This window comes from Tupaia chinensis, unplaced genomic scaffold (assembly GCF_000334495.1).
Source record: "Tupaia chinensis unplaced genomic scaffold, TupChi_1.0 Scaffold148488_1, whole genome shotgun sequence".
NCBI lineage: Eukaryota > Metazoa > Chordata > Mammalia > Scandentia > Tupaiidae > Tupaia > Tupaia belangeri.
In genome coordinates this window covers 229,391-254,509 of record NW_006208337.1, presented here as the reverse complement: position 1 = coordinate 254,509, position 25,119 = coordinate 229,391, and the positions used below count along the sequence as shown (strand labels likewise).

The window sequence follows — 25,119 nt, the reverse complement described above, 5'->3', positions numbered from 1 at the left end:
TCCCCACCACGTGGCTATCGTACCTGAACTCCCTGTAGATATTGTTGAAAGCAAGTGATGCCCCAAGCCTCTTGAAAGCATTGGGGTGGAGTGCAAAGCTGTATAGTCGCTTAAAAAGAGATTTGGTGTTTACTGGACTCTTCTCCTGCTGCTGCGGTGTTGTCTGCTTAATAGACCACTTGAGGAATTCCCGAATACACTGGCCACAAAAGTCTCTTAATGTACTGTCAATGGGGTCCACAATTCCATCCTGAAACAAAGAGGCCTTTATCACTCATTTATATAACCATAAAAAACCTGAATGCCCTGATCTTATTAAGAGCACATTACAAAACTCAGTTTATTACTAGTCAAAAAATAAACACTAGTAAAATCAATCGGATCTACACTCAAATCATGATTTCCTTTTGACATTATGAAAAACTTCCTTTTAAACTGAACAGTCCATACAAAAGACTTGAAGTCCATACAGTCCTTCAACTATATTATAACAAAACAGTTTCTCCTTTCCCTGAAGAAACACAATGGCGGGGGCCAGCAGGTGATGTAGTGGTTAAGGGCGCTGGACTCCCACGTGGCCGACCATGGTTCGAGTCTCAGACCTGGTGGCTTGCTTTCTCACTTTCCCTCTCTCTCTGTCCCTCTTTGGCCAAGTTAAAAAGAAATATAAAATAAAGTTCAATAAAATAATTTTTAAAAAAATATCAGTGCTATTTCTTTAAAAAAAAAAAAAAAAAGGGACCAGCAGTTAGCGTAATGGCTGTGTCGCTGGACTCCCACGTGGTCGACTGCGGTTCGTGTCCCGGACCCGGTGGGTTGAAATTCACGCCGGGCGCGTCCGCGTGCGTGCCCAAGATCCCGGGAGGAGAATGGAGGAGAAGGGATTGCGGCATGGCCATCCCCTCTGGGGGGTGATTTCTCGCTTTCTGTCTCTCTGTCTCTCTCTGTCTGGCGAGTGCACATGCCCTATAGCAAAAACCTCTCCAAAAGAGAAAAAGAAAAAAAAAAAAAAAAACACAGTGGCTACAGCCTAAAAATTTCTGTGGTTGTCAATTTTAGTCCCTAAAAGCATCCATGATGCTTTATATATTGAGGTGAAAGAGAACAAGATGCTTGGTGTTTCAAAGACATTGTCCTGCTACAGAGACACCACACAGAGGCGAGACTCTGAACACTGCTTTCTTAGAGACGTCCCATCATGGCACCGCACACGAACACCTATAGAAGCCAGCTAATGAGACCTGGCCAAACCCACAGAGGAACCGGCCTATTTAATGGCTTAGTCTCCCTCTAAGCATTATTTCCCCTCTGATCTATGAAGAAAAAGTGCCCTCCACACCGATCAGGGCGCCCTGCCTCACAGCTGTGCTGCTCGCCACATGCGAACTCTGTGATGGTGGTGCTAAGGGACCTGCAGAGGGTCTCCCGAGACCAGGAGGGAAGAGGTCGTTCCCGTGCTCAGGGAAGAGGCGTGCACACACTTCAGGGCTCTCCTGCCATGGAGCGCAGTGCTGCCCAGTTCCCCGGCTTCGTTGCCTTTTCTTTCCTTATCAATCTCATTTTGCTTCACTGCTATCTTTATTTAATTTTCTAGAAGGTGTGTGTACTCACGGGGGGCATGGGCACCCCACATGGAAAACGGCCATTCCACTATCCCTTCTCCATTTGGGCCTCCTTTTGGGATTCTGGGCGCGCCCGCGCACGCACACACACACACCCACACACACCTGGTATGTTTTTCAAGTTGCCAGGTCTAAGATTCAAACCAATCAGTCTTGTGGGATCCAGCCACCTTAGCCACCACAGGCTGGCCCACTTTACTGCTATCTTACCAGATTCCTTTCTGAAGGCCTCAGCTTAAGGTACCTTCAAGGATCAAAAAGGGAAAATATAAATAACTAAAAGAGAAACTTCAGAAGAGAAGCATTAGAGGGACAGACCTGTGACCTGGTAGTTAAGGGAACTAGATCCCACATGACTTGACCATGCAGTTCAGTCCTGGCCCAGCAGCTTAAAGACATGTGACTGTGTACCAAAATCCCGCACGGAGGGAGAGATGGAGGAGAAAAGGCTGCAGCATGACCATTCCCCATGGGGCGGGGGGGTGCTTTCACCCTCTCTCTGTCGCTCGCTCTCTGGCAAATGCATGTGCCCTCTGACAAATTGAAAAAAGAGAAACACTGCAATAAATCCACCTGAATGCAAATAAGTCACAAATTAAAAATGATGAACTGCATGCACTACAGGCAGGGCCCAGTGGCAGACATGGCGGGGAATTAAACTAGGATATAACCGTGCCACTGTATCACTAAGTGCTCCGTACCTTCCAGTGCCAACGACAGGGCTCGGGGCCAGGGCCCCTCTGAGAATGCACTGCTCAGTGGGTACCCTGGGGCCATGCTGGACTGGCCTCCAGGCTGCACTCAGCTTTCCTACCTGACTCCTTCCCTCCCAGCCTTACCTCCCACTGTGCTCCATGAGATAAACCCACAACCGACTCAGTCCTCAGACACATCACAAACCTGAAGAGCAAATGACACACAGATACAAACTGGAATCAGAGTGCAATGATATGAGATTAAAGGACTGTGGGGCCATCAGGTGGTGTGGTGGTTAACAGCGCTAGACTCCGACAAGGCTGACCACGGTTCGAGTCTCAGACCTGGCAGCTTGCTTTCTCACTTTCCCCTTCTCTTTCTCTGTCTCTCTCTCTCGTCAAATTAAAACGAATAAAGCTAAATAAAATAATCCTCTTAAAAAAAAAAAAAAAAAAAGGACATGTATTTGGACAAACTTGGCATGTGTTTAGCTGGAACTTTTTTTTTTTTTAAGAATTAACTTTATTTATTTATTTGTTGATTTATTTTAATTTGGCCAGAGAAGGACAGGGGCAGGGGGAGTGAGAAAGCATGTCACCAGGCCCGGGAATCGAGCCACTGTCAGCCTTGTGGGAGTCCAGTACCCTTAACCACCATGCCACCTGCCAGCTCCTGGAACTTGATTCCACAATTAATAAACAAAAAACACACTCATGGGCTGTGTGGTAACACTGGGGTACTAACACGAGCCCCACATGGGAAGAGCCTGAGCTCAGCCTGGCTACCCCTGAGCAGCCTGGCATGAGCATGCTCCATGAGAGAGGAAAGCCAAGGCTCAGGGCAGACTGCAGGAGGGTCCTGCTGGGAATGCTTGTGTGACTTTCTCTCATGAAAGAAATAAAAAGCTTTTTAAAAAATGACAGGCTTGTGACCAGTTGTTAGCATAATGGCTATGTTGCTGGACTCCCACATAGTCGACCACGGTTAGAGTCCCAGACCCAGTAGCTTAAACTCATGCCGGGCCCTGGCAGGCTGAGCATCCAGAGAGGAGAATGGAGGAGAAGGGTTTGCGGCGCCATTGTCTTTCCCCCCACCCGGGGCGGGGAGGGGTGATTTCTCGCTTTCTGTCTCTCTGGCAAGCACACATGCCCTATAGCGAAACCTCTCCAAAAAAAAAAAACAAAGGACAGGCTGGGGGCCAGCAGGTGGCACACTGGTTAAAGTACTAAACTCGCACACGGTTGGCTGGCTGCAGCCTCAGTCCTGGACTCTGTGGGTTAAAACTCACACGAGGTGCATGTGCATGTGCGCCCAAGATCCCAAGAGGAAAATGAAAGAGAAGGGACTGCAGCGTGCCCATCCGCCGGGAGTGATTTCTCACTTCCTGTCTCTGTCTCTCTAGTAAGCACACATGCCCTATGGGGAAAAATCTCTTAAAACAAACAAACAAATAAGGGGACCAGCAGATGGCACAATGGTTATGTCACTGGACTCTCACATAGTCGACTGGTTCGAGCCCCAGACCTGGTGGCTAAAGCTCACACTGGACACGTGTATGCCCAAGATCCCAAGAAGAGAATAAAGGAGAAGGAACTGAGGCATGGTCATCCCCCCCAGGGGGTGATTTCTCACCTTCTGCCTCTCTCTGATGAGCACACATGCTCTAGAGTAAAAGTCTCTCTTAAAATAATATATAAATAGGGTCGGCAGGTGGTGTGGTTGTTAAGGGTGCTCGACTCCCAGAGGGTTGACCATGGTTTGAGTCCCAGACCTGGCGGCTTGCTTTCTCACTCCCCCTGACCCTCAGCTCGCTCGCTCGCTCTCTCTCTCGCTCGCTCTCCCTCTCTCTCTCTCTCGCTCGCTCGCTCGCTCTCTCTCTCTCTGGTTGAATTAACTAGCATGAATAAATAAATAAAAGTTAAATAAAAAGTAGTTCTTTAAAAATAAATAAATAAATAAAAGAATGAATGACTTAAGAAAATAAATGTGTGGAACCAGCAGATGGCATTAATGGTGAGTCACTGAATTCCCACATGGTCAATCACGGTTCAAGTCCTGGACCTGGGGCTTCAACTTATGCCAGGCACATACATGTGCATGCCTGAAATCCTGGGAGGAGGGTGAAGGAGAAGGGACTGCGGCATGGCCATACCCCTTGGGGGGTAATTTCTCACTTTCTGTTTCTCTGGCGAGCACACATGCCCCATAGCAAAAGTCTTTAAAAAAAAAGACAAGGTGTGACACCATGTCCATTAAAGTGGTATTATAAATAAAACAAGAGAAAAAAGGCAAATGAGCCAGTCAGATGCTATATTTTATTACTTTGAAAAGGACTATTTCTTAAAGTCCTAAAGAAAAAAAAAATACACACACACACACACACACACATCAGGACCAGCAGGTGGCGTGGTGGTTAAGGTGCTGGACACTCCCACATGGCCGACCATGGTTCGAGTCCTGGACCTGGTGGCTTGCTTTCTCACTTTCCCTTTTTCTCTATCTTTCTCTGGTCAAAATAAAAAATGATAATAACTAAAGTTGAATAATTATTTTAAAAAAAAAATATATATATACACACACACACACATGCACGCACACACATACACACATCAAACATAACTAGTCAATGGACTAGCAGGGAAAGAATCAACTATTACTCACCAGTATAGCTTCTAACAAGGCAACAGTGTCCTGACTCTCAAATTTCTTGTTGTTTGTGAACCAGTGGATCAGCTGCATGACCAGGGGCTCGTACAGCTGCCTCGTCACCTGAGAACACCAGGAGAGTTTATTTCCTTCGTGTAACTTTACACCAGAAAGAGTTCCATTTAAATGCCATTTCCAGGGGGCAAAAAAAAACACTTCTACCCTGGCTAATAGTTTCCTTTTCTACTTCAATTCCATGACAAATATATTTTCCTTTCCCCTTCCTGAGTCTGGCAAAGAAAAATATGCTCACTGATCCTCTAATTCAGAGGGCAGTTTAGGGGAGATCTCGCTGGGGCTCTAGTGCTCATCTTTATTGATTTGAATGTGCACAGAGCAAGGTGTTCTGACGAGAGAGGGGTCATCATCATTCACCTGCAGACCATTAGTCACCCTGTGTACCCCCACCCCGAGTGCCCCACGGTGATAAAAGAACCATAACCAAATCAATGTCCTACAACACACCTCTAGGCCTGCCCCAGAAGGGAAGAACAGAAAAAAACTGGTTTGATCTGTTTACATACAAGAGACAGCGCCAGCTGCCTCTCCCACCACTGTCCAAAGGAGGGAGGCAACGTTGGCTCTGCAGACGGGATGGAAAGGAGCCTAGCCCTCACTCTGTTCTGGAACTTACATAAAACTGCATCGGCGCCACAAGGCCCCAGGCTCACTGGCCTTGTAAAACCCAGATGTCTCCCAGCCCAACATGTGATAGCCAGAGAGGTGGAGCCACCTAGAGGCCTGGCCAGCCTGCGACCACTAGCCATCCTGGGGTGACAGAGAGGCAGATCAGATCTACTCTCGTTACACACGAAAAGAAACATGCTCCTGTGGAAGAGAAGGCAAGCATTCCCTGCCACCATTAGACACATCGCTGTGTCCCAGAGCCTAGGGCTTCCGCAGGAGCACTGACAAACCTAGGGAGTGCAATTCCCTCGCAATACCACCTTAACGGCCCACTAACAAGTGTCTCTTTATTGCCTTCCAAGCACCTGGCCCGGGGCGGATGCTGGCAGGGAGAGCAGGGTAGTGGTAGGCCCCGGGGGCTTGGCCTGTGAGAGGGCTGGGCCCTGAGCCTATGACTAAACATCAGAGTGGGGGTAGCCCTGGGCACCTGTGGCAGGCAGCCTCCAGGCAGCGTCAGTGCTTCCCAGAGGCCTGTACAGCTGGAGGTGGGCCAGATGCTTTGCCACAGTAGGTGTTACATGGCTCCTGGCTTAGCAGGGACTAAGTGCCTTCAGGTTTCAGTAGAGAGGTTCACTTCTCTATCCACGTCTGTGGTAACCCCCTGCTGTCAGTCACGTGTCCTATTTCACTGGGGTGCCTCTAAACACATGGCTGGATTATATTCATTCTCTTCTTCAGGCCATGAAAGAACGAGGCCCTGCAGAGCGATGCTGAACCCCAGGGGAACTGGTGCAAGTGCACCCCCAGGTCACATCCCTGACGAGCTAAACCGAAGCACCTGCAGAGCAGCCAGGCAGTGCTGTCCATGAAGGTCCCCAGGTGCTTCCTCAGTGCGGTGGGCTCTGCTGGCCATGGAACCACACCTTCCAGTCCTAAGACGACTTTGGATTCAAAGCCACTCACTCACCTGGTCGACGTCACAGGCGAGTCGAAGCAGCACAGGAAAGGTTCGCTTGTAGAGCCGGTGCATGGGGGATGGGCCCTCGCCAGGCTCCGGCATCTGAGTGGCTTTACCCAACATAAACATAACCATGCTGTGCAAAAGTTCACACGCCGCAATCTGGAACAGGCCAGGGGTTCAGCAAAGTTGAAGTTACCAGGTTTGCAAGAGGAGCATTTTGAAATGCAACTCATTTTAGCCCTTTAAGAAGAAAAACTCCCGGGGGCCAGCCGGTGGCATGGTGGTTAAGGTGCTGGACAATCTCACATGGCCAACCACGGTTCAAGTCTCAGACCTGGTGGCTTGCTTTCTCACTTTCTTTCTCTCTGTGTGTCTGTGTTTCTCTGGTCAAAGTAAAAATTAAATGAATGAATAAATAAAATTAAATAAATAATTTTTTTTAAAAAAAGAAGAAAAACCTCTATTGTAGATTACAGTCATCTAAGTCAGGTTTAAAATTAACTGGATAGGGACCAACAATGATGTAACGGTTACACTGCTGGACTCCCACGTAGTTGACTGCAGTTCGAGTCCAGGACCTTGGCGGTTTACATTCCATGCCAGGTGCATAAATCCTGAGAAGAGAATGGATGAGAAGGGATTGCAGCATAGCCACACCCCCTTGGGGCTGATTTCTCACCTTCTGTCTCTCTGGAAAGCACATGCACCCTATGGCGAAAAGAACTCTAAAGAAATTAATTAATTAATTTAATTAAATAATTGGATAAAATTAGTGTTCTGTTCACCCTGATCTTCATCCAAGGCTTATAAATCAAAATTTAAAAGCTTCAGACATTGGGCCTGATTCATTCATAAGAAATGTATTTCAATATTGCCATATCACAGAATGCTATCATCTCGTCTCCTCTGTTTGCATATTTCCAACATACACTTTTAGTAACTGCATTTTTGAGGTCGGCCCTGTAGAGTAGTGGTTACAGCCCTGTTCACAGGGAGCCAGATCCTATGAGGCCAACCGTGGTTTAAATCCCAGCCTTGGCAGCTTAAAAAAACATACCAGGCTCATGTGTGTGCATGCATGCATGCCTAAAATCCTGACAGGAAGGAGAAATGAAGGAAAATGGATTGTGATGGGACGACCTTCCACTAAAGGGCTCTTCACACACGCATACACACACGCATACACGCACGCACACGCGCGCGCACGCCCTCTGCTGGTGTAGGTAGTCAGACAGATAAGCAGGAAGCTTCAAGAGTCCAACAAGAAGGGCAGCTGACACATAACCCATCATTGTCAGGGGTTGTAGCCTGACTCCTGGCACCAACGGGGAAAGGCTATCTGACCTTTACCACCTAAACTGTCATGAAAAGACCTGGAAAGTGTAACTTTCTGTCCTGCCCGCAGCACCGCATGTGCACACAGGCACCCTCCCATCTGGCTGACGGGCACATTTCACACTCCTCTGAAGGTACTTGAACACTATGGGCAAAATCAAGCCTATGTGCACACTCATACCGTCAACGTCCACACTGGGCATGTGTACACCTTTTCCCGGCCAGGCACTTGGGTTCCCCTTACCAGGCAGGAAGTGTGCAAGCACACCAAAGGCCGTGAAAACAAACAGCAGCCAGTTATGGTGACAGACATCCTAAATATTCGTGTCAGGATCTTATAATAAAAGTAACACCTAACCCCCATGCAGGTGCAGTTGCCACCTGGTCCTCTGCCTATTTGAACTTCTCCTGGGTGTGCTATTGAAATGTGTTTTTCATACTTTTCTTGTGGCTATAGCCTTATTTGTGTCTCAGGACAGGTCTTCAGTCTTAGCGATCTGGGCCCAAGAATGGCGTGGCGGTTAAAAGGTGCTGGATGCCCACATGGCTGACTGCAGTTGGGATCTCAGCCCTGGTGGCTTGGTTTTTCACTTTCCCTTTCTCTCTCTGTCTCTGGTCAAATTAAAAAATAATAACAAGTGAAAATAAATAAGTAAATAATTCTTTAAAAAAGAATAGAGCATCCCATCACAACAATTTCCAGCTCCCCATCCGATAACACCAGCAATTAAAAAAATATACATACATGTTTTTGAAGCTCTTAGGAAATTTGCCAATTAACATTAAAATGTGCTTAAAATATTAAAGGTTTTCTGTTTCTAATCTCTCACATTAAAGGGACAAAAAAAGCATAGACTCAGTATCGTTTTTTGTTGTTTTTTTTTTTTTGTGGGGGGGGTCTTAGCTTTAGAGAAAGCCCTAGAGAGAGACAGAGACAGTGAGAAGGAAAGTAAGAAATCACCCACCAGGGGAGATGGCCACGCTACAATCTCTTCTCCTGGGATCTTGGACGCGCACACACATGCACTCGGTATGAATTTGAAGCCACCGGGTCCGAGACTCAAGCCGCAGTTGGCCATGTGGAAGTCCAACAACATAACCGCTACGCCATAAGCTGGTCCCTCAGTATCACTTTTAAATACCCTTTGTACTGCATTTTGTTATGGAAGTCATTTAGTATGTTAATGCTTGCCGGGTTGGCTATGAAGATGATTTATGTTTGACTTCCATTTATCAATGACACCTATTTTTGATAAGTGAGTGGTTGTCTAATTACTGTACTACAGAAAATACACAACTAGTGACAATGGAATGTCTGAATGTATTAGCGATCCTTAGTGTATGTTTCAGGGCCAGCAGGCGGAGTGGTGGTTAAGGCACTGGACTCCACATGGCCGACTGCACTTGGGAGTACGGAACATGGAAACCTGTTTTCCCACTTTTTCTCTTTCTCTCTCTCTCTGGTGAGCACACATGTCCTATAGCAAACTTAAAAAAAGAAGAAGAAATTAAATAAAATTTTAAGTGTGTTTTTAAAGTAGTAAATGCTAAGTAATCAATGTAATGAACAATTCAAAAAACAAATGACCTTTGTCTGTCTGTCGCTAGCTGAGAGCGCCAGTTCTGTGACTCGGGGCAGGAAGGTGTCCAGATAGATGGCAGGCTTCATGTCTCTGAAGGGGACCGCAAAGCGGAGTCTCCTCTCTGTGTCCCAGGCCACGCACCGCTTCACCATCTCATCTGAGGATGCAGCTGTTCAGTTCACAAAGGGTGTTTTTTCATTCCAAAGGTTTTCGAATTCCAATTATTCTCACTCACATTAGTTAAACCAGAATACTTCTAAATTTTTAAGGCAAGCACTTTGTTTTCCTTTTTTTTTGCTTCAAACAGATCATTATAACATAAGAAATCACTGATATACATTTCTGAATTTAAAGTAAAATTATTTGTTAAACAAGTCTAAGAGTCTATAACATTTAATATCAATTTCAGTGATAGATACTTAAGGTGTTTTTTGGGAAAATGGTAAATGAGCACTTTTCTAATGTAAAATGTCCTCTTCAAAGACACTGACTCTACAAATGCACCCTCTAGCCTCCTAAATAACCAAACATTACTAGCATATTCACCATCAAATCCCCAAAGCCAGGTGAATTTTTACTAATCAAAAATGTTAATTCTTATAAAAACAACCTAAAACACCAATACAGTAAGAATTCTGGGTTTAGGGACCAGCAAAAAGATTGCTTTTGCATCCCGACACATGCCTAATACAGAGTAGAGTGCAGAGTAGTGGACAGCATGCCACCAGGGCAGAGCACCTGCTCCCTGGTCAGTGCTGCATGCACACAGGCAGCTCTGCACCAGGCAGGTCCCTGAGAATACGTAAACCACTCACGGGGGCAAACGTGAGGCTGCACTGTGATACGTACTCACCCAGGAAAGTGCAAATGTACCCACACAGGGACATTCGTGTTAAAGGCAAGTTTACCTGTTACGAGATTTTTGTTCATCTGTCCTCCCAGAGATCCAAGCACCTGTACGACTCTAGTTCTTATGTCTTCTAAGGACAGTGCTTCATTCTGTGAATATGAGCAATCACATAATGTGATGATAACTGAGTTAAAGATAAAGAGATGAGAAGTAAGAAAAACTATTTTATCACCCTATCATTAATGTCCTTTAATGATTAATTAAATCCTACACAGTAGTGCTATCAATTTTACTGCACATTCACAAAAGAAGTGACATCTCTTCCAACTCTGCAACTCTTTTCTTCAAGGCTCCTCCAGGCCCCCTGCCATACCCCACAAGTGGCGGGCCTGCTATGTGCAACTCCTGGCTCTTCACCCCGAATATTGGACACCTGTGCTCGGGTCATACATTAATAAAATGCCCGGGAACCAACAGTGTTACTCAGCGTTCCACCAGGGTACAAATGTCAACGTAGTAAAAACTGCTTTGGCCTGGCTCTCTGGAGCCTCAGAGGTCCATGGTCGGTGAACTGCTATCCTCAATCTGTACAAAAACTTTATTTGGAGGACACCTGGGAGCGCAGTGGTTAAGGGGACTGGATACCAAATGGCTGACTGCACAATTCTAGTCTCAGACCCAAGAGCTTGAAAAACATACTGGGTACATGTGTGTGTGTGCCCAAAATCCCAAAAGTGAGAAAGATGGAGGAGAGGGGATCATTCCTCATGGGGAGAGGGGTGCTTTCTCCTCCTTTCTCTCCCTGTCTCTCTGCCTCTGGTGAGTACATGTGCCCTCTAGAAAAATTTTTTAAAAAGAAAGGAAATCTGTTTTGTTTACATGCGATAAAAAGTTAAAAAAAAAAATTTTTAGACAACCATTTCTAGCTTCATTCAAGTTTTTTTTTTTTGAAGAGAGATTTCTGCTGTAGGGTATTGTGTGCTCGCCAGAGAGACAGAAAGAGAGAGAAAAAGTGAGAAATCACCCCCGGGGGATGACCATGCTGCAATCCCTTCTCCTCCATTTTGGGCACGCATGCATACGTGCCTGGCATGAATTTCAAGTCACCAGGTCCGAGACTCAAACCATGGTCAGCCGTGTGGGAGTCCAATACCTTAACTGCTACACTACCGCTGACCCTCGTTCAAGCTTCTTCATCAAAAGATGACAAAAATAATGAGGTAGATAGAATTTACTCCTAGAATTTGCATTATCAATTTCAGACATTTAAAGTTTTCCAGGGGCCAACAGGCAACTGCCTGAACTCCCACATGGTTGAACTCCCACATTAGTGACCATAGTATGAATCCCAGACCTTGTAGCTTGCTTTCTCACTTTTTCACTTTCTCTCTCTCTCTCTGGTGAGCACATGTGTCCTATAGCAAATTTAAAAATAAACAATAAAGTTAAGTAATTTCGTATAATTTTCCCAAATTCAAGTTCACACTTCATTCCAAAAACAAGTATTTTCCACGTACTAGCTCAATTTTCTCTATTTCCATCATTTCCTATGATATGGCTCATCTGAAGAAAAATAAAAAGAGCTCAAGGAATTATCACCCACGGAAAAAAATATATAATTATATAAACATAAACATATAAAAAATGTATTAGGTCATCAGAAAAGTCATGACGCATTTATCAAAGGAAAACAGAAAAAATATTTCAGGACTTTGCCAAAGACATAATATTTAAGATCTCGTCAGTGGGGCCAGCAAGTGGGGTGGTGGTTAAAGGCACTGGACTCCCACATGGTCAATTGCAGTTCAGGTCTCGGACCTGGTGGCTTGCTTTCTCACTTTTAATTTCTCTCAGTCTTTCTCTCTGGTCATATTAAAAAATAGTAAGGCCGGCAGGTGGAGTGGTGATTAAAGCACTGGACTCCCACATGGGCGACAACGGTTTGAGTCCCAGACCTGGCGATCTGCTTTCTCACATTCCCTTTCTCTCTTTCTCTCTCTCCCTCATCAAATTAAAAAAATAAATAATAACAACAGATAAAATTAGTAATTCTTTAAAAATAATAACAAATAAAATTAATTTTCTTAAAAGATCCAGTCAGTAAATTAATGTTTTACATATCCATGATATCAATATTCTAACTTGCCTACTGAATATAAACCTTATTACTTTTTTTTTCTGCCTTTTTTTTGGTGAGAGATATTTTTGCTATAGGGCATGTGCACTTGCCAGAAGAACAGAGACAGAAAGACAGAAAGTGAGAAATCACCTCCCAGGAGAGATGATCACGTACAATCCCTTCTCCATTCTCCTCTTGGGATTTTAGGAATGCACGCACACGTGCCCAGCATGAGCTTTAAGCTGCCCGGTCTGGATCTCAAATTGCAGCCAACTACATGGGAGTCCAGTGACGTAGCCATGACTCCATCTGCTGGTCCCATAAAGCACATTACTTTCAACACTCAAATACATTTGAGGGTAGAGAGAAATAGGAAAACAGTATCAAGACAATAAGCCAAACAATTAACACAATTCATATTCTGACTGCTAAAAATATATTGAAATTATTTCTATATTGGACTCTCTATGCAAAAACAACTAACATTTTTTTAAAGAGTTATTTTTCTGGGCCAACAGATGGCATAGCAGTTATGTTGCTGGACTCCCACATGACTGACTATGGTTCAAGACCCAAACACGATGGCTTGAAAATGGTGCTGGGCGCATGTGTGTGTGCCCAAGATCCCAGGAGGAGAAGGGAGTGCTGCATGGCCATCCCCCTAGGCATGATTTCTCACTTTCCCTCTCACTCTCTGTCTCCAGCGAGTATATGCACTCTAAAGTAAAAACTTTTAAAAATCTTTAAAAAAAGAAAAGAAAAAGAATTGTTTCATTTAATTTTATTTATTAGTATTATTGTTATTATTTTTAAATTTGACCAAAGAGAGAAAGTTAGAAAGCAAGTTGCAAGGTATGGGACTTGAACTGCAGCTGGCCATGTGGCAATCCAGTGCATACAATCACCATGTCACCTGTTGGCCTCAACACCTAATATATACACGTTTGTGTATGTGTGTGTATGTGTGTGTGCATATAAATGTATGTATATGTGTATACATACACACACACACACACACACACACACACAGTTATTTTATTTTCTGCTGCTGCCTTGGACTCAAACTGTGCAGTCATCCATATGGGGTCCAGCTGTCTGAACCTCCACACCACCTGCTGGCCCAAACAACTAATATTTAAAATAAAGACTTTTACTATTTGCAGCATTAGACTCTGATGTTGGCATTGTTAAAAGTTGAGAAAATGGAAAAGATTTCTTACTGATGAAATGTTCTTGGTCTTTTTCAGGTGCTTTAACACAACCTTATTAAATCCTTTCTGAGTAGCCCGAGAAAGTGCTGACACTTCCCAGTTATGCTTGATCTCATCTACCAACAGAAAAGAAAAAGCAACTTTAATAAATAGCAATCATTCACTTGTTTGATGAATACTAGGGAGAACACATTATCTTGACAAATAGAAATGCTGAAATCCTAGTTTTAATCATAGTTTTAAAAAGTCAATTTCTAGAACAGAACATATTAATAGTAGGTATCTTATTCTTAAGTTCCATTGTCTACCAAAAGAACACGCTCCTTGGAGAAGCGGCTGCTGACCCTGGACAAGCGCACACTCAGACAGGCCAGCTCTCCACGAGCGATCAGGAGCCAGCTCGACACTTTGCGCACAAGCTCCGCTTACAACAATCTGAGCTCCAAACTGTTGCCTATTAATACAGATATAAAAACAAGTAGGGGAAAGAGAAGTTATTTCTTTTTTTTTTTGGAGAGGTTTTTACTATAGGGCACGTGCGCTCGCCAGACAGACAGGGAGAGAGACAGAGAGACAGAAAGCGAGAAATCACCCCCCAGGGGGGATGGTCACGCCGCAATCCCTTCTCCTCCATTCTCCTCTCGGGATCTTGCGCACGCACGCACACGTGCCCGGCGTGAGTTTTAAGCCACCGGGTCCGGGATGCAAACCGTGGTTGACTACGTGGGAGTCCAGTGACATAGCCATTACGCTAACTGATGGTTCCCAGAGAAGTTATTTCTTACAGTAGAATTCCAACTAGGATGAAGAATGATGGAGGTAGAAAAATCACCATTCTGCAACTACCCCAAAAGGACTCAGGAAGAACTAGCAACTGACCTTAAAATGGCAAAGGCTTGAGAAGAAACAAGAATGCAGCCTTCAAGTACTCGAACTGCTTTTCTTGTTTGTGGAAGCAATCACGAATTTATAGAAAACGTGTAAGTACAATACAAAACTTCTTTGTGGAAAATTGCAGTTACCCACCCGAAGTTCCACCAGCCCAGAATTCTGCAGTGTGTACAAGGGGACTTCAGAAAGTTCATTGATAAATGGAATTAAAGCAAATTCATCGTATTGCTCTTTCATTACATGCATTCCCCATGACTGTTTTGAAGACGCCCCCTTCCCTACAGCAGGGACACTCTCCCACTCGAGAGCCACACAGCACTCCACACCAGGGCATCAACACGGGGACACAAGCCCGGCTCCTCCTCAGATCCATTCAGAGTGTAGCATCAAGCCAAATGTTTTTAGTTCAGAACCATGTGTTGTGTGTAGCTGACCTCTTTAATCTTTTAGACTGAAAACAAGCTTCAGTATTTTCTTGATTATACATTTGATTTTTAAAATTATACACCAATAATATCATATACTATACTTTCATGTAGGTTCGTCTACTGTGTTCTTGTGATTGGATTCGGGTCTGAGAACCAGCTGTAACACTACTTCCCTATCAGCTGTTGGATTAATTCGGTCTTTGACATGAGTCAAAATGTGTTGACAGTCTTAATTTTACAGCCATGGAAGGTCTCTTTCAACATTCCTAAAGACGCCCAGAGCATTCGCTGGCAGAGCAGGGTAAGCTGCATTGCTGCAGGACACCTCAGGGTAGGCTGTCTCAAGATGAACCCTACCACAGTGCAATCCGTGCCCTGCTTCCACATCTAGCACTTTCCCTTCCGGTGATTTTGTGCTTTGGACATGCTTCTGCCTCAAAGCCATCCCAAGGGGTGGCAGCACTGTGTGGAGGTGGCTGTCACCAGCAGTATCATGGGAACTCCACGAGTCGACAAACCAGTAATGCGTGGCACACAGTTCTCAATTTCCCACCCGTTTTCCCGGTGACCCGAGGGCAGCTTGGAGGTCAGTTACATAACCGAGGGACAGCTGCAGCTCTACTGGTGGCTGTCTCACAGTGGTGTCTTTGATTTATAAGGAAGGAGAGCTGTCCTCAGGAAGCAGCATGCCTCAGGCACCAGGCTGTGTGCACCGCATCCACAGCTAGAACTTAGCCGCACGATCACTGACGATGCGGGTTAAGATGAGTAGTTGCCCATCTTGGAAGGAAAATGATGCTTTAAAAGACTTACTGAATTTTTTAGGGAGCATGTTAACGTACATAATATATATCAGTAGTAAAATATTTTTGATCTCGCTGGCTCCTGCAGGGAGAACTGTACTTTAGAGTTGTGTCAAACTATTCCAGTGAAAGAACCTCATAAAGGACCACACACGGCAAGTGAACACCTGAGTCTGAAAAGAAGCTCAGAAACGAGCTAAGCTTTCAGCAAAGGCCACTTGATTGTGTGTGTGTGTGTGTGTGTGTGTGTGTGTGTGTGTGTGTGTTTTGCCGTAAGGCATGTGCACTTGCCAAAGAGAAGCAAAGAGAGAAAGTGAGAAATCATCCCCTAGGGGAATGGCCACACCACAATCCTTATCCTCCATTCTACTCTCAGAACTCACATGCCCAGTGCGTTCAAGGCAACCTAGAACTAAATTCTAATCTTCCATGTGGCTTCCAGGGTGGAAGGACATCGTGCCACTGCTGCTGGGAATGTTCTTAAGTGTATTGATTTATTGAAGAGGGAAGAGAGAAAGAGACTAATCTCCCACCAGGTTCCCACCACATGTGACCTTCCCCAAGGCTCCAGCTGGGCAGGACCACTGCTATGTGCAGGGCTATTTCTGGGGTGGCCCGGGATCCAAGCCCCGAGCCTCCGCATACGACTCCAACACTGGCCTCTTAGAGATTCAGGGCCTGAGAAGGAGTACAAGTGCCTCACTGACTAAAAGACGCAGAGACCACGCGCACAACCATGAGAGGCCACGAGGAGCTGAGAATAGCCTCTGATCGGCAGAAAGTGTAAACTTCAGTCTTCTAGCTCAGGGAACTGAATCTTATCCCTGAACGAACCTCAGGGCACATTCTTATCCAGGTTCCAGGTAAGAGCCAGTGCAATCAACACCTCAATTTTAGCCTCCTGAGACCCTGAGCAGAAAATCCAACTGAGCCCACGGAGACTTCTGCCCAACAGAGCTGAAAGCCTACCTTCGGGAGTTGTTTAAAGCTCTAAACATATGGTGACTTACTACACAGCAATGAAACTTAAACTGCTCAGGTCACTTACGTATGTCTGCATAACCTCCTATCTGGTGCAGTGGGTTATACATACATGGGTTCTTGAATTAGTTTGATGCTCGAATTATCCCCAAATTTGCTGACACATCCCCCCATTATTCTTTGAATACTTCCTTCATTTCTGGATGTTCCAGAGAATGGAATAGTCTATGTTCGTGGTGTATTCACTCCTCAGTGCCCAGGCTGGAACTAAGGAGTTCTAGCTCCCTTTACTGGAAGACAACATATGAAAGCCATGACCCGGACACAAGGTCCCACCTATTAACTCCTTTTCAAGTGTCATCACTCTAGAACAGCCCTCTGGAGGACAAAACTAGAATACACACAAGCATTACATTCATATCCTCCCTTCCCTATTTCTACACTTGTTTACATGCATCTGCACATGGATGCATACATACCATGGGGGTGGGAAGACAGAGGGAGACGGCTTTGCAGACACATCGCTTCCAGTCCATCAGCACCGGGCCATTCACTTTCCTCGCTCACTTGCAGCTCCATTTCTCAACAGTGAGAAACCTAGCTCCTGTCATCACCACACCTGCCTGTTTGTTTATCTTTACACATGTCTGTCATCCTCCTCTCCCTGCACAACCAGGGCTCAGACGCTGTGCCAGGCTGCCCCAGGGCGTTCTCCTCATACTTCTCAACCACTGTGTCCTCCCCTGCCCAGCACCCACCTTCCTTTGCGCCACCTAACGGCATCGAGCTAGATTAGGAAGGGAAGGGCCTTAAATTATTGATTCATGTGAAGGAAAACAGTCGCTTCACAATTATAAAAAGTTACACAATGACAGTACACGTGACCAGCCATGGCACCAGCTGCCACTACCCGCCCCAAGGAGAACTCAACGTCAGTGCTAACTGTGCTGCAGTCTGAAACTTACCACAAGGAAGCATCCGACAAACCCACACTGAAGAGCACTCTACAAAACAACAGGTCTGTGACCTTGGTCATGTTAGGGTCATAAGACCTAAGCAAGATAGAAGAACTATCCTACATTAAGAAGGCCAGACCTATGACAACTAGCTGCAATGTGTGACCCAAACCAGAGGCTGGACCAGCAAAAATACAAGTTCTGGGGCTAGCAGGTGGTGGGGTAGTTCAGGCCACATGATCCACATGGTTCAAGTCCCAGACCTAGAAGCTTCTTTCTTTCTCTCTCTCTATGTGTGTGTGTGTGTGTGTGTGTGTGTGTGTGTGTGTGTGCGCGTGTGTGTCTGTCTGTCTCTGGCAAGTACACAAGCACTATAGTAAATTGGGAAAGAATTAATAAAATTAAAATAATTATTAAAAAAATGGAATTTCTGCATACAAACTGCAGATTATAAAAGTACATACCCATGTCACTTTTCCTCACCTCAATAACGATAATTGTGGTTATGTAAAAGAATGTTCTGGGACCAGCAGATGATGTAGCAGTTACATCGCTGGAGTCCCTAGTTGACTGTGGTTTGAGTCCTACTGTGGGTGTGTGCATGCACATCCAAAATCCCAAGAGGAGAATGGAGAAGGGATTGTGATGTGGCCATCTCTCCTTGGGGTGGGGTGGTTTCTTGTTTTCTGTCACTCTGTCTCTCTGGAGAGTACATGCCCTAGAGTAAAAATCTCTCTCCAAATAAAAAAATAAAGAAAGAATGTTCTTGCTCTTAAGTGCACAATGGGGGCCAGCAGGTGGCATGGTGGTTAAGATGCTGGATCCCCCACTTAGCTGACCATGGTTCAAGTTCTAGACCCGGTGGCTTGCTTTCTCACTTTCTCTCTCTCTCTGCTGAGCAAACATGCACTACAACAAACTTAAAAAAATATTAAATTCAAGGCACATCATAGCCAGACTGGCTATAGCTGTCTCCCCTGGTGGGGTGACTTCTCTCTCACACACACTCCCTCTCCCTAACGGCCCCTCAACAAGTGCTATAGGAAAACTTAAAAGAAGAGGTGGGCAGGTGGTGCGGTGTTTAGTTAAAGTGCTGCACTCCCACAGGGCCGACCGCGCTCCAAGTCCCAGACCTGGCAGCACACTTTCTCACCTTCTCTCTCTCACTCTCTTGTCTCTCTCTGGTAAAATTTTTAAAAATAATAATAGGATAAAATTAAATACTTCTTTAAAAAAAGATAAAAATTACTACTTTATCAAGTTTTACAATCTCAGAAGTTGCAAAAATATAGTCCTACCACAGTTACTATGCTTCGCTTTAATTGCGATACCTATCCCATCTCCTCACCCTTACCTGAGGAGGATGAAGTCTTCAGGTATCCATCAAGGCAGGGCAGGATGTCTTTGTAGTAGGGCTGGATGACAGGCCTGCAGATACAAACTGACCATTCTTCTAGAGCGTTCAGGCCCACTTCTGCCAATGGAGCATAGCTCAGGCCCAGTTTGAAAGCCATCTGTGTGTCAAGAGAAACAAACAAACAGAATTTAAAATCTGAAAAAAAAAAAAAAAGAAAAAGAAAAAGAAAGAAAATGATGGATTCTAATGAATATGCCCTTATATTGCTGAAAAAACAGAAGGTAAATGGACACAGTCCAGGTAATGATGAAGAAAAGGAACAGCCCCTGTCTACACAGCTGGAGGTGCTCTGCAGACGTCCAACACAGGCAAGACTTGACTCCGTGTCGACCTGCGAGGATGCTCAGGGAAAGCCAGTCAAGTGTGGCCCACCTCCCAAAACCAGTGAGTGGCAGGAACTGTCCCTGAGTGGCTGTGCCTGCTGTGGGAAGCCCCTACCATACACATGGCCTCTAGCAAAGGCTATGAGGAAGCAATGAGCTGTCTCAAGACAACATACCTACCTGCAAGGCAGGAACATAGGCTCGAATATCGAGTTCGATGATGTCGTGCGGCAGCAACAGAACGAAGGTCAAACAGGAGGCCAAAAGTTCATCTTTGTATTGCTTCATTTTAACTGACACCTTAACAAGAAAGAAGACAGCACTGTATACCTCAGCAAAGCCTACAACTTGAAAACTCAGTGAACAACATCGACCCTACTCTCCAGTAGCAAAAATTGGGTGTTACATGACCTGAACATTAACTTACAAATTAAATAAACATTGGTCTCCTGGAACAGTTAACTGCTGAAGTACTTAGTTCCCACTATGTGGTAGAACACAAGGATCTAGTTAATTTTGGATTGTCATCACTCAACTGAATTATTTTAAGAGAACTCAAGACACTTCTGAAGCACAATGATTAGCTCTATTAGTTAAGACCTCACACCTAATTTGACTTAGTAAACCAAATTTTAAATAATTAGATCATTTATGATTACTAGGATTTTTAAAAATATACATTCATTTAAAAATAGTCTGTGACAACAATAAGATAAATTATTTCCAGTCAGCCAGTGGCATGGGGGTTAAGATGGCTGGACCCCACATGCCTGACTGTGCAATTTGAATCCCAGGCCTGACAGCTTGAAAAAAATGCCAGGCGCTTCATTCTCCCAAAGGAGAATGAAGAAGGGATTGCAGCGTAGCCATCTCCCCTACTGGGGTGACTTCTCTCTCACACACACTCTCTCCCCCCTCACAACCCCTTGACAAATGCTATAGCAAAACTTAAAAAAAAAAAAAAAAAAAAAAAAGGGAAAAAGAGAGGCCGGCAGGTGGTGTGGTGAGTAAGGTGCTGGACTCCCACATGGCCAGCCGTGGTCCAAGTCCCAGACCTGGCAGCACGCTGTCTCGCTTTCTCTCACTTTCTTTGTCTTTCTCTGGTCAAATTTTTAAATATAATAATAGAGTAAAATTAAATAATTCTTTAAAAAAGATAAAAGCAATTGAAAATTACCTCTTTACCAAATTTTGCAAATAAAGCAAAGCAAGAATACTTTTCTGGGTCCTTGGGTGAGTGTTTCAAGCTCTTTGGACTGATACCCTATCAGACAAAACAGCAAATTAGTAAGCTGGACAACAATCAGATGGCCTGTCTCCCGATCTAGCAGCTCAACCTTCCCCAGAGGAATGGATCTGTTTCACCTTACCAACGTCCCGTGTAGACTGAAAAGGAAAATAAGCTGCTAGGTTATTTCAAGGCAGATGCCAGTCAAAAGTAGAGCGTCAGGAAGGCAGAAAGATGCTGGCCAAAAGCCATGGGCACAGCAGAGTCATTCCCTCTTCCCCATCTGTCAGTAAGATGCACCCATGGACAAGACCTGCTCACCCTGTCTTTGCCTAGTGGGTTCCTCATGTGGCTGCCTGAAGCCTTGGGAACACTAGTTCAGCTGTCTTCAAACTTCACTAGGCACAAGAATCAACCAGGTGGCTGGCCTCACAGATCGCCTGAGCCCTGCCCCTAGAATTTCTGATTAGGTTGAGTATGGAGAGAGCCTGGGACATCCCAAGTAATCCCACACTGCCAGTGCCAGGACCATACCTTAAGAAGCCCTGCGAGCTTCCATAATTAGCCAGGTGCCGGCAAATAAGGGCAGAAAATGCTACCTGCTCTTCTAAGAGTGTGATCTGACTGCCACACACATATCAAATTTTAAAAACACATGTAATAAAATTAGTCGACATTAAAGTTCCATATGCCATGATCATACATTTTATAATGCATTTACATATGCTAATATAACCTAAAACCAAACCACGATAATATTCAACGTTCCAAAAAAAGTCTCACCTCAAAATATTTTATTTTCTTGGCATTTCTCAAGGCAATAGAAAGCAGTTTGTAGAAACCACTGATGAGTGGCAACCGTGTAGACTGTAAAATTAATTCATATGAAAATGAGTACATCCAGGGTTCAAAAAATCCTACTTGCTTCTCAGGGAGAATTGCTCTGCAAAAATAAATTAAAAACACAAGGTAGAAATTTTTATCATACTAATTTTTATTTAGCTTTAGAATTGCAAAAGACATTGTCAAACAATTATGGACTACACTTCCCTTATACTATACAACATTTTTAGGTACAAAAATGTATCTATATTCCTTGTCCCCTTACAGGACGATCTTTCAAATGCAAAAAAGGTGACTCTAAGCTGGTACACTTAGACATATTTTAAAGGTTTATATAAGAGATTTTAGATTTTAAGTCTTTTACTATTTCATTTCTTCCACCTACATGAGAATATTTCCATATTATAGCCAGTAACTGATAATTTTCTCTCTTAAATAATTAGAATTTTATAAAATACCTGCAAAATTCCACCAGGTTAATGAAAGCTGAAAAATCTTTAGGTTTAGCAGGATGCAAGTTAGCAGCTGGATCTGAAGTTGGGATCACCCAAACACCAGTAGTCTCATTTCCATCCTTAAAAATTAATTGTAACAAATAAACATGTGCCACAGAATCATGCATCGTCCAACAAACAATTTCCAACTGGCCTCCCAGTCAAGGCCTGATGCTGAGCAAAGAATGCACAAATAAGAAAGGCAGAGACAAGTCCTCAAGAGTTTAAGATGGGACCAGCAGTTGGCATAATGGCTATGTCTCTGGACTCCCACGTAGTCAACTGCAGTTTGAGTCCCGACCCAGCGGTTTAAACTCAAGCCTGGAACATGTGTGTGCGTGCCCAAGATCCCGAGAGGAGAATGGAGGAGAGGAGACTGCAGAGTGGCCATCCCCCCTGGGGGGTGACTTCTCACTTTCTGTCTCTCTAGCGAGCACACGTGCCCTACAACAAAAACCTCTCCAAAAATAAAAAATAAAAAAAAGAGTTTAAGGCTGGTAAGAAAGACGGGGCTCAGAAAACCACTCAACGGAAGGACTCACAGAAATTGACAGCGATGAAAGAATGGGACAAATACCAAAACATGAGGGATATCATTTCTTGAAGGAATTAACAATGACTCTTTGACTGAGGTAGAATTTCAAAAGGTAGAAAATATCGATAATACAGGGCCAGCAGGTGGTGTGATGGTTAAAGACACTGGACTCCTACATGGCCAACCGCAGTTCAAGTCCTAGACCTAGCAGCTTGCTTTCTCTCTCTCGTGAGTGCACATGCCCTATAGCAAATGAAATAACAATAATAATAATAAATAAAAGTAATACATAATTCTTTAAAAAATCAATAACTTAGCAGCTTCAAATTGAGAAAAAGAAGAATAATTAACAGCAATAAGAAGGACAAATGAAAAAGTTAACACTGGGGGAAGTGCATGAAGTTCCATGTTAAAGATAGCAAGAATGTGTTACCAAATCTGTGCTATCAAACACAACCTGTGCACTCAAATTCAAATGTTAAACAAGTAGGTAGAAATAGGAGCTGCCAGGGGCCGGCAGGCAGCATGGTGGTTAGGAGTTCCCGACTCCCACAGGGCCAACCATGGTTCAAGACCCAGAACTGACGATTTGCTTTCTCACTTTCCCCCTCTGTCTCTTGCTCTGTCCCTCTCTGGTCAAATTAAAAATGAATACATTAATAAGTAAGTAAGTTAAATAAAATAATCTTTAAAAAAAAAAGAAATAGCTGCCAGCAGCAAGGAAGCTGAGGCTGGAGAAACATGAAAAGCAAACTCGTCTCTCCTGGAAGTCAAAGTCTTTGGCACTGGCCTCTCTACCATAGCTTCCTGAAGGTAAAACGGGCAAGAGCAGTGCAGCTCCTTGTGGGCAGCTGAAAGCCATGGTCTTCTCTCAGGTGTAGAGGTTGGGGACAGAATAAAGGGAGGCACTTCCTCCTTTCTCTGTTATCTGTAATTCTGCTTTCTCCAGAACACATTGAACACTCTGCAAGCCCATTTAGAGTTTCCTTAACTGGAAACCAGAGGAATCCCAGAGCTCCCCAACCTCTGCAAATTCACCTCTCCACAAAAGAAAACAGATTCGACTCTGGTAGAGTTGACGAATGAGAAACAAGCAAGCTGGTAAACACCCTGTTCACAAAAATCATTCAAACACATTAAACATGTTACCTTCAACAATCTAGAGACAACCCGCGTGTGAGACAACATCCAGTAGAAAGTCCCAACGGCACATAACAAGGCAGAACAGCCCCTCGATCTCCACAGACGTGCTGTTCCTCCCTCAGCACCGACAGGCCAAGAGTTGGTATACAGATAAGACAAAATTATTTCTGACAAAAACTTCTAACCTCTTGCTCTCCAACAGTCTGTTTTTCTAGTGTAAGATCCAATTTCTCAATAATCTTCAAAACAGATTTTACGAATTCATCATACAGCAGGCGGTTGAGACTTTGAAGGGAGGAATTCACAAAGAGAAACGCTTCATCTGCCAGAATAGGATCCTTTGAAGAAAGAAGAAAACCATTCAAATCTTGTGTGAAAAAGTACTAGCACATATAGATGCACATATATATTTGGGTATTATGGAAACAGTGATATGTAAAATGCAGCAGATTCACCTGGAAGTTTTCAAGTTACAAAATTTAAACACCTTTTTAATTACTATGAAAGCATCATTTCAGATAGTAAGACAAATTCAATTGTGTAAGAAAACTGGGCCAATCCTTGTCGAAGCATTTATACAGACATATGTACAAAGTACACACATACACACTGTGTGATTTGTACGTCTGTGTACAGGTACGTGTGTTACATATACTTATGTGCATATATAAATGCATGCATACGTGTGCATATGGATAAATATGTATCCATTATCAGAAAGGACTTAAAAGTAAAACCTATTATTTCTTTAAATGTAAAAGCTACTCTGGGACCAGCAGCTGGTATAATGGTTACATCACTGGACTCCCATGTAGTCAACCGTGATTTGAGTCCCAGACCCAGTGGTTTAAAACTCACGCTGGGCGTGTGTGTGTGCACGTGCCCAAAATCCCAAGAAGAAACCGGAAGAGAAGGGATTATAGCCTAGCCTCTCCCCAGGGGGTGATTTCTCGCTGTCTTTCTGTCTCTCTGACAAGCACATACTCCCTAGAGCCAAAATCTTTCTTAAAAAAACAAAACAAACAAACAAACAAAAAAAAACAGTAAAGCTATTCTATGGGGCCAGCATATGACATAGTGGTAAGGTTGCTGAATTCTCACATGGCCGGCTGCGGCTGAAGTCCCAGTCCCAGTGGCTTGAAACACATCAGGTAGATGTACATGCATACCCAAGACCAAGGGAGGAGAATGGAGGAGAGGGGATTGTGGAAGGATACAAGTTAGCAGCTAGATCTGAAGTGGCCATCCTCCTCAGGGGGTGATTTCTCACTTTACCTCCCACTGTCTGTCTTTCTTTTACATGCGAATACACATACCCTAAAGCCAGCTTCTTGAGTGGAGTCTTTCTGCCAAAGATCTATCTGAAA

General features: G+C 44.2%; 1 protein-coding gene across 1 annotated transcript in view; it reads right to left on the bottom strand.

The window, feature by feature from the left end:
* Positions 1 to 25,119, bottom strand: part of PRKDC (protein kinase, DNA-activated, catalytic subunit) — a 203,018-nt gene that overhangs the window by 142,966 nt on the left and 34,933 nt on the right. The window contains exons 16-27 of the mRNA XM_006170448.3: positions 23,938 to 24,090; positions 22,039 to 22,154; positions 21,521 to 21,680; positions 20,687 to 20,773; positions 19,690 to 19,809; positions 19,124 to 19,283; positions 13,720 to 13,826; positions 10,439 to 10,529; positions 9,536 to 9,699; positions 6,619 to 6,771; positions 4,980 to 5,087; positions 24 to 250 (exon numbers count right to left, since the gene is read on the bottom strand). Of these exons, the coding sequence (XP_006170510.1) occupies positions 24 to 250; positions 4,980 to 5,087; positions 6,619 to 6,771; positions 9,536 to 9,699; positions 10,439 to 10,529; positions 13,720 to 13,826; positions 19,124 to 19,283; positions 19,690 to 19,809; positions 20,687 to 20,773; positions 21,521 to 21,680; positions 22,039 to 22,154; positions 23,938 to 24,090 (1,646 nt within the window). The remainder of the gene's footprint in view (positions 1 to 23; positions 251 to 4,979; positions 5,088 to 6,618; positions 6,772 to 9,535; positions 9,700 to 10,438; positions 10,530 to 13,719; positions 13,827 to 19,123; positions 19,284 to 19,689; positions 19,810 to 20,686; positions 20,774 to 21,520; positions 21,681 to 22,038; positions 22,155 to 23,937; positions 24,091 to 25,119) is intronic.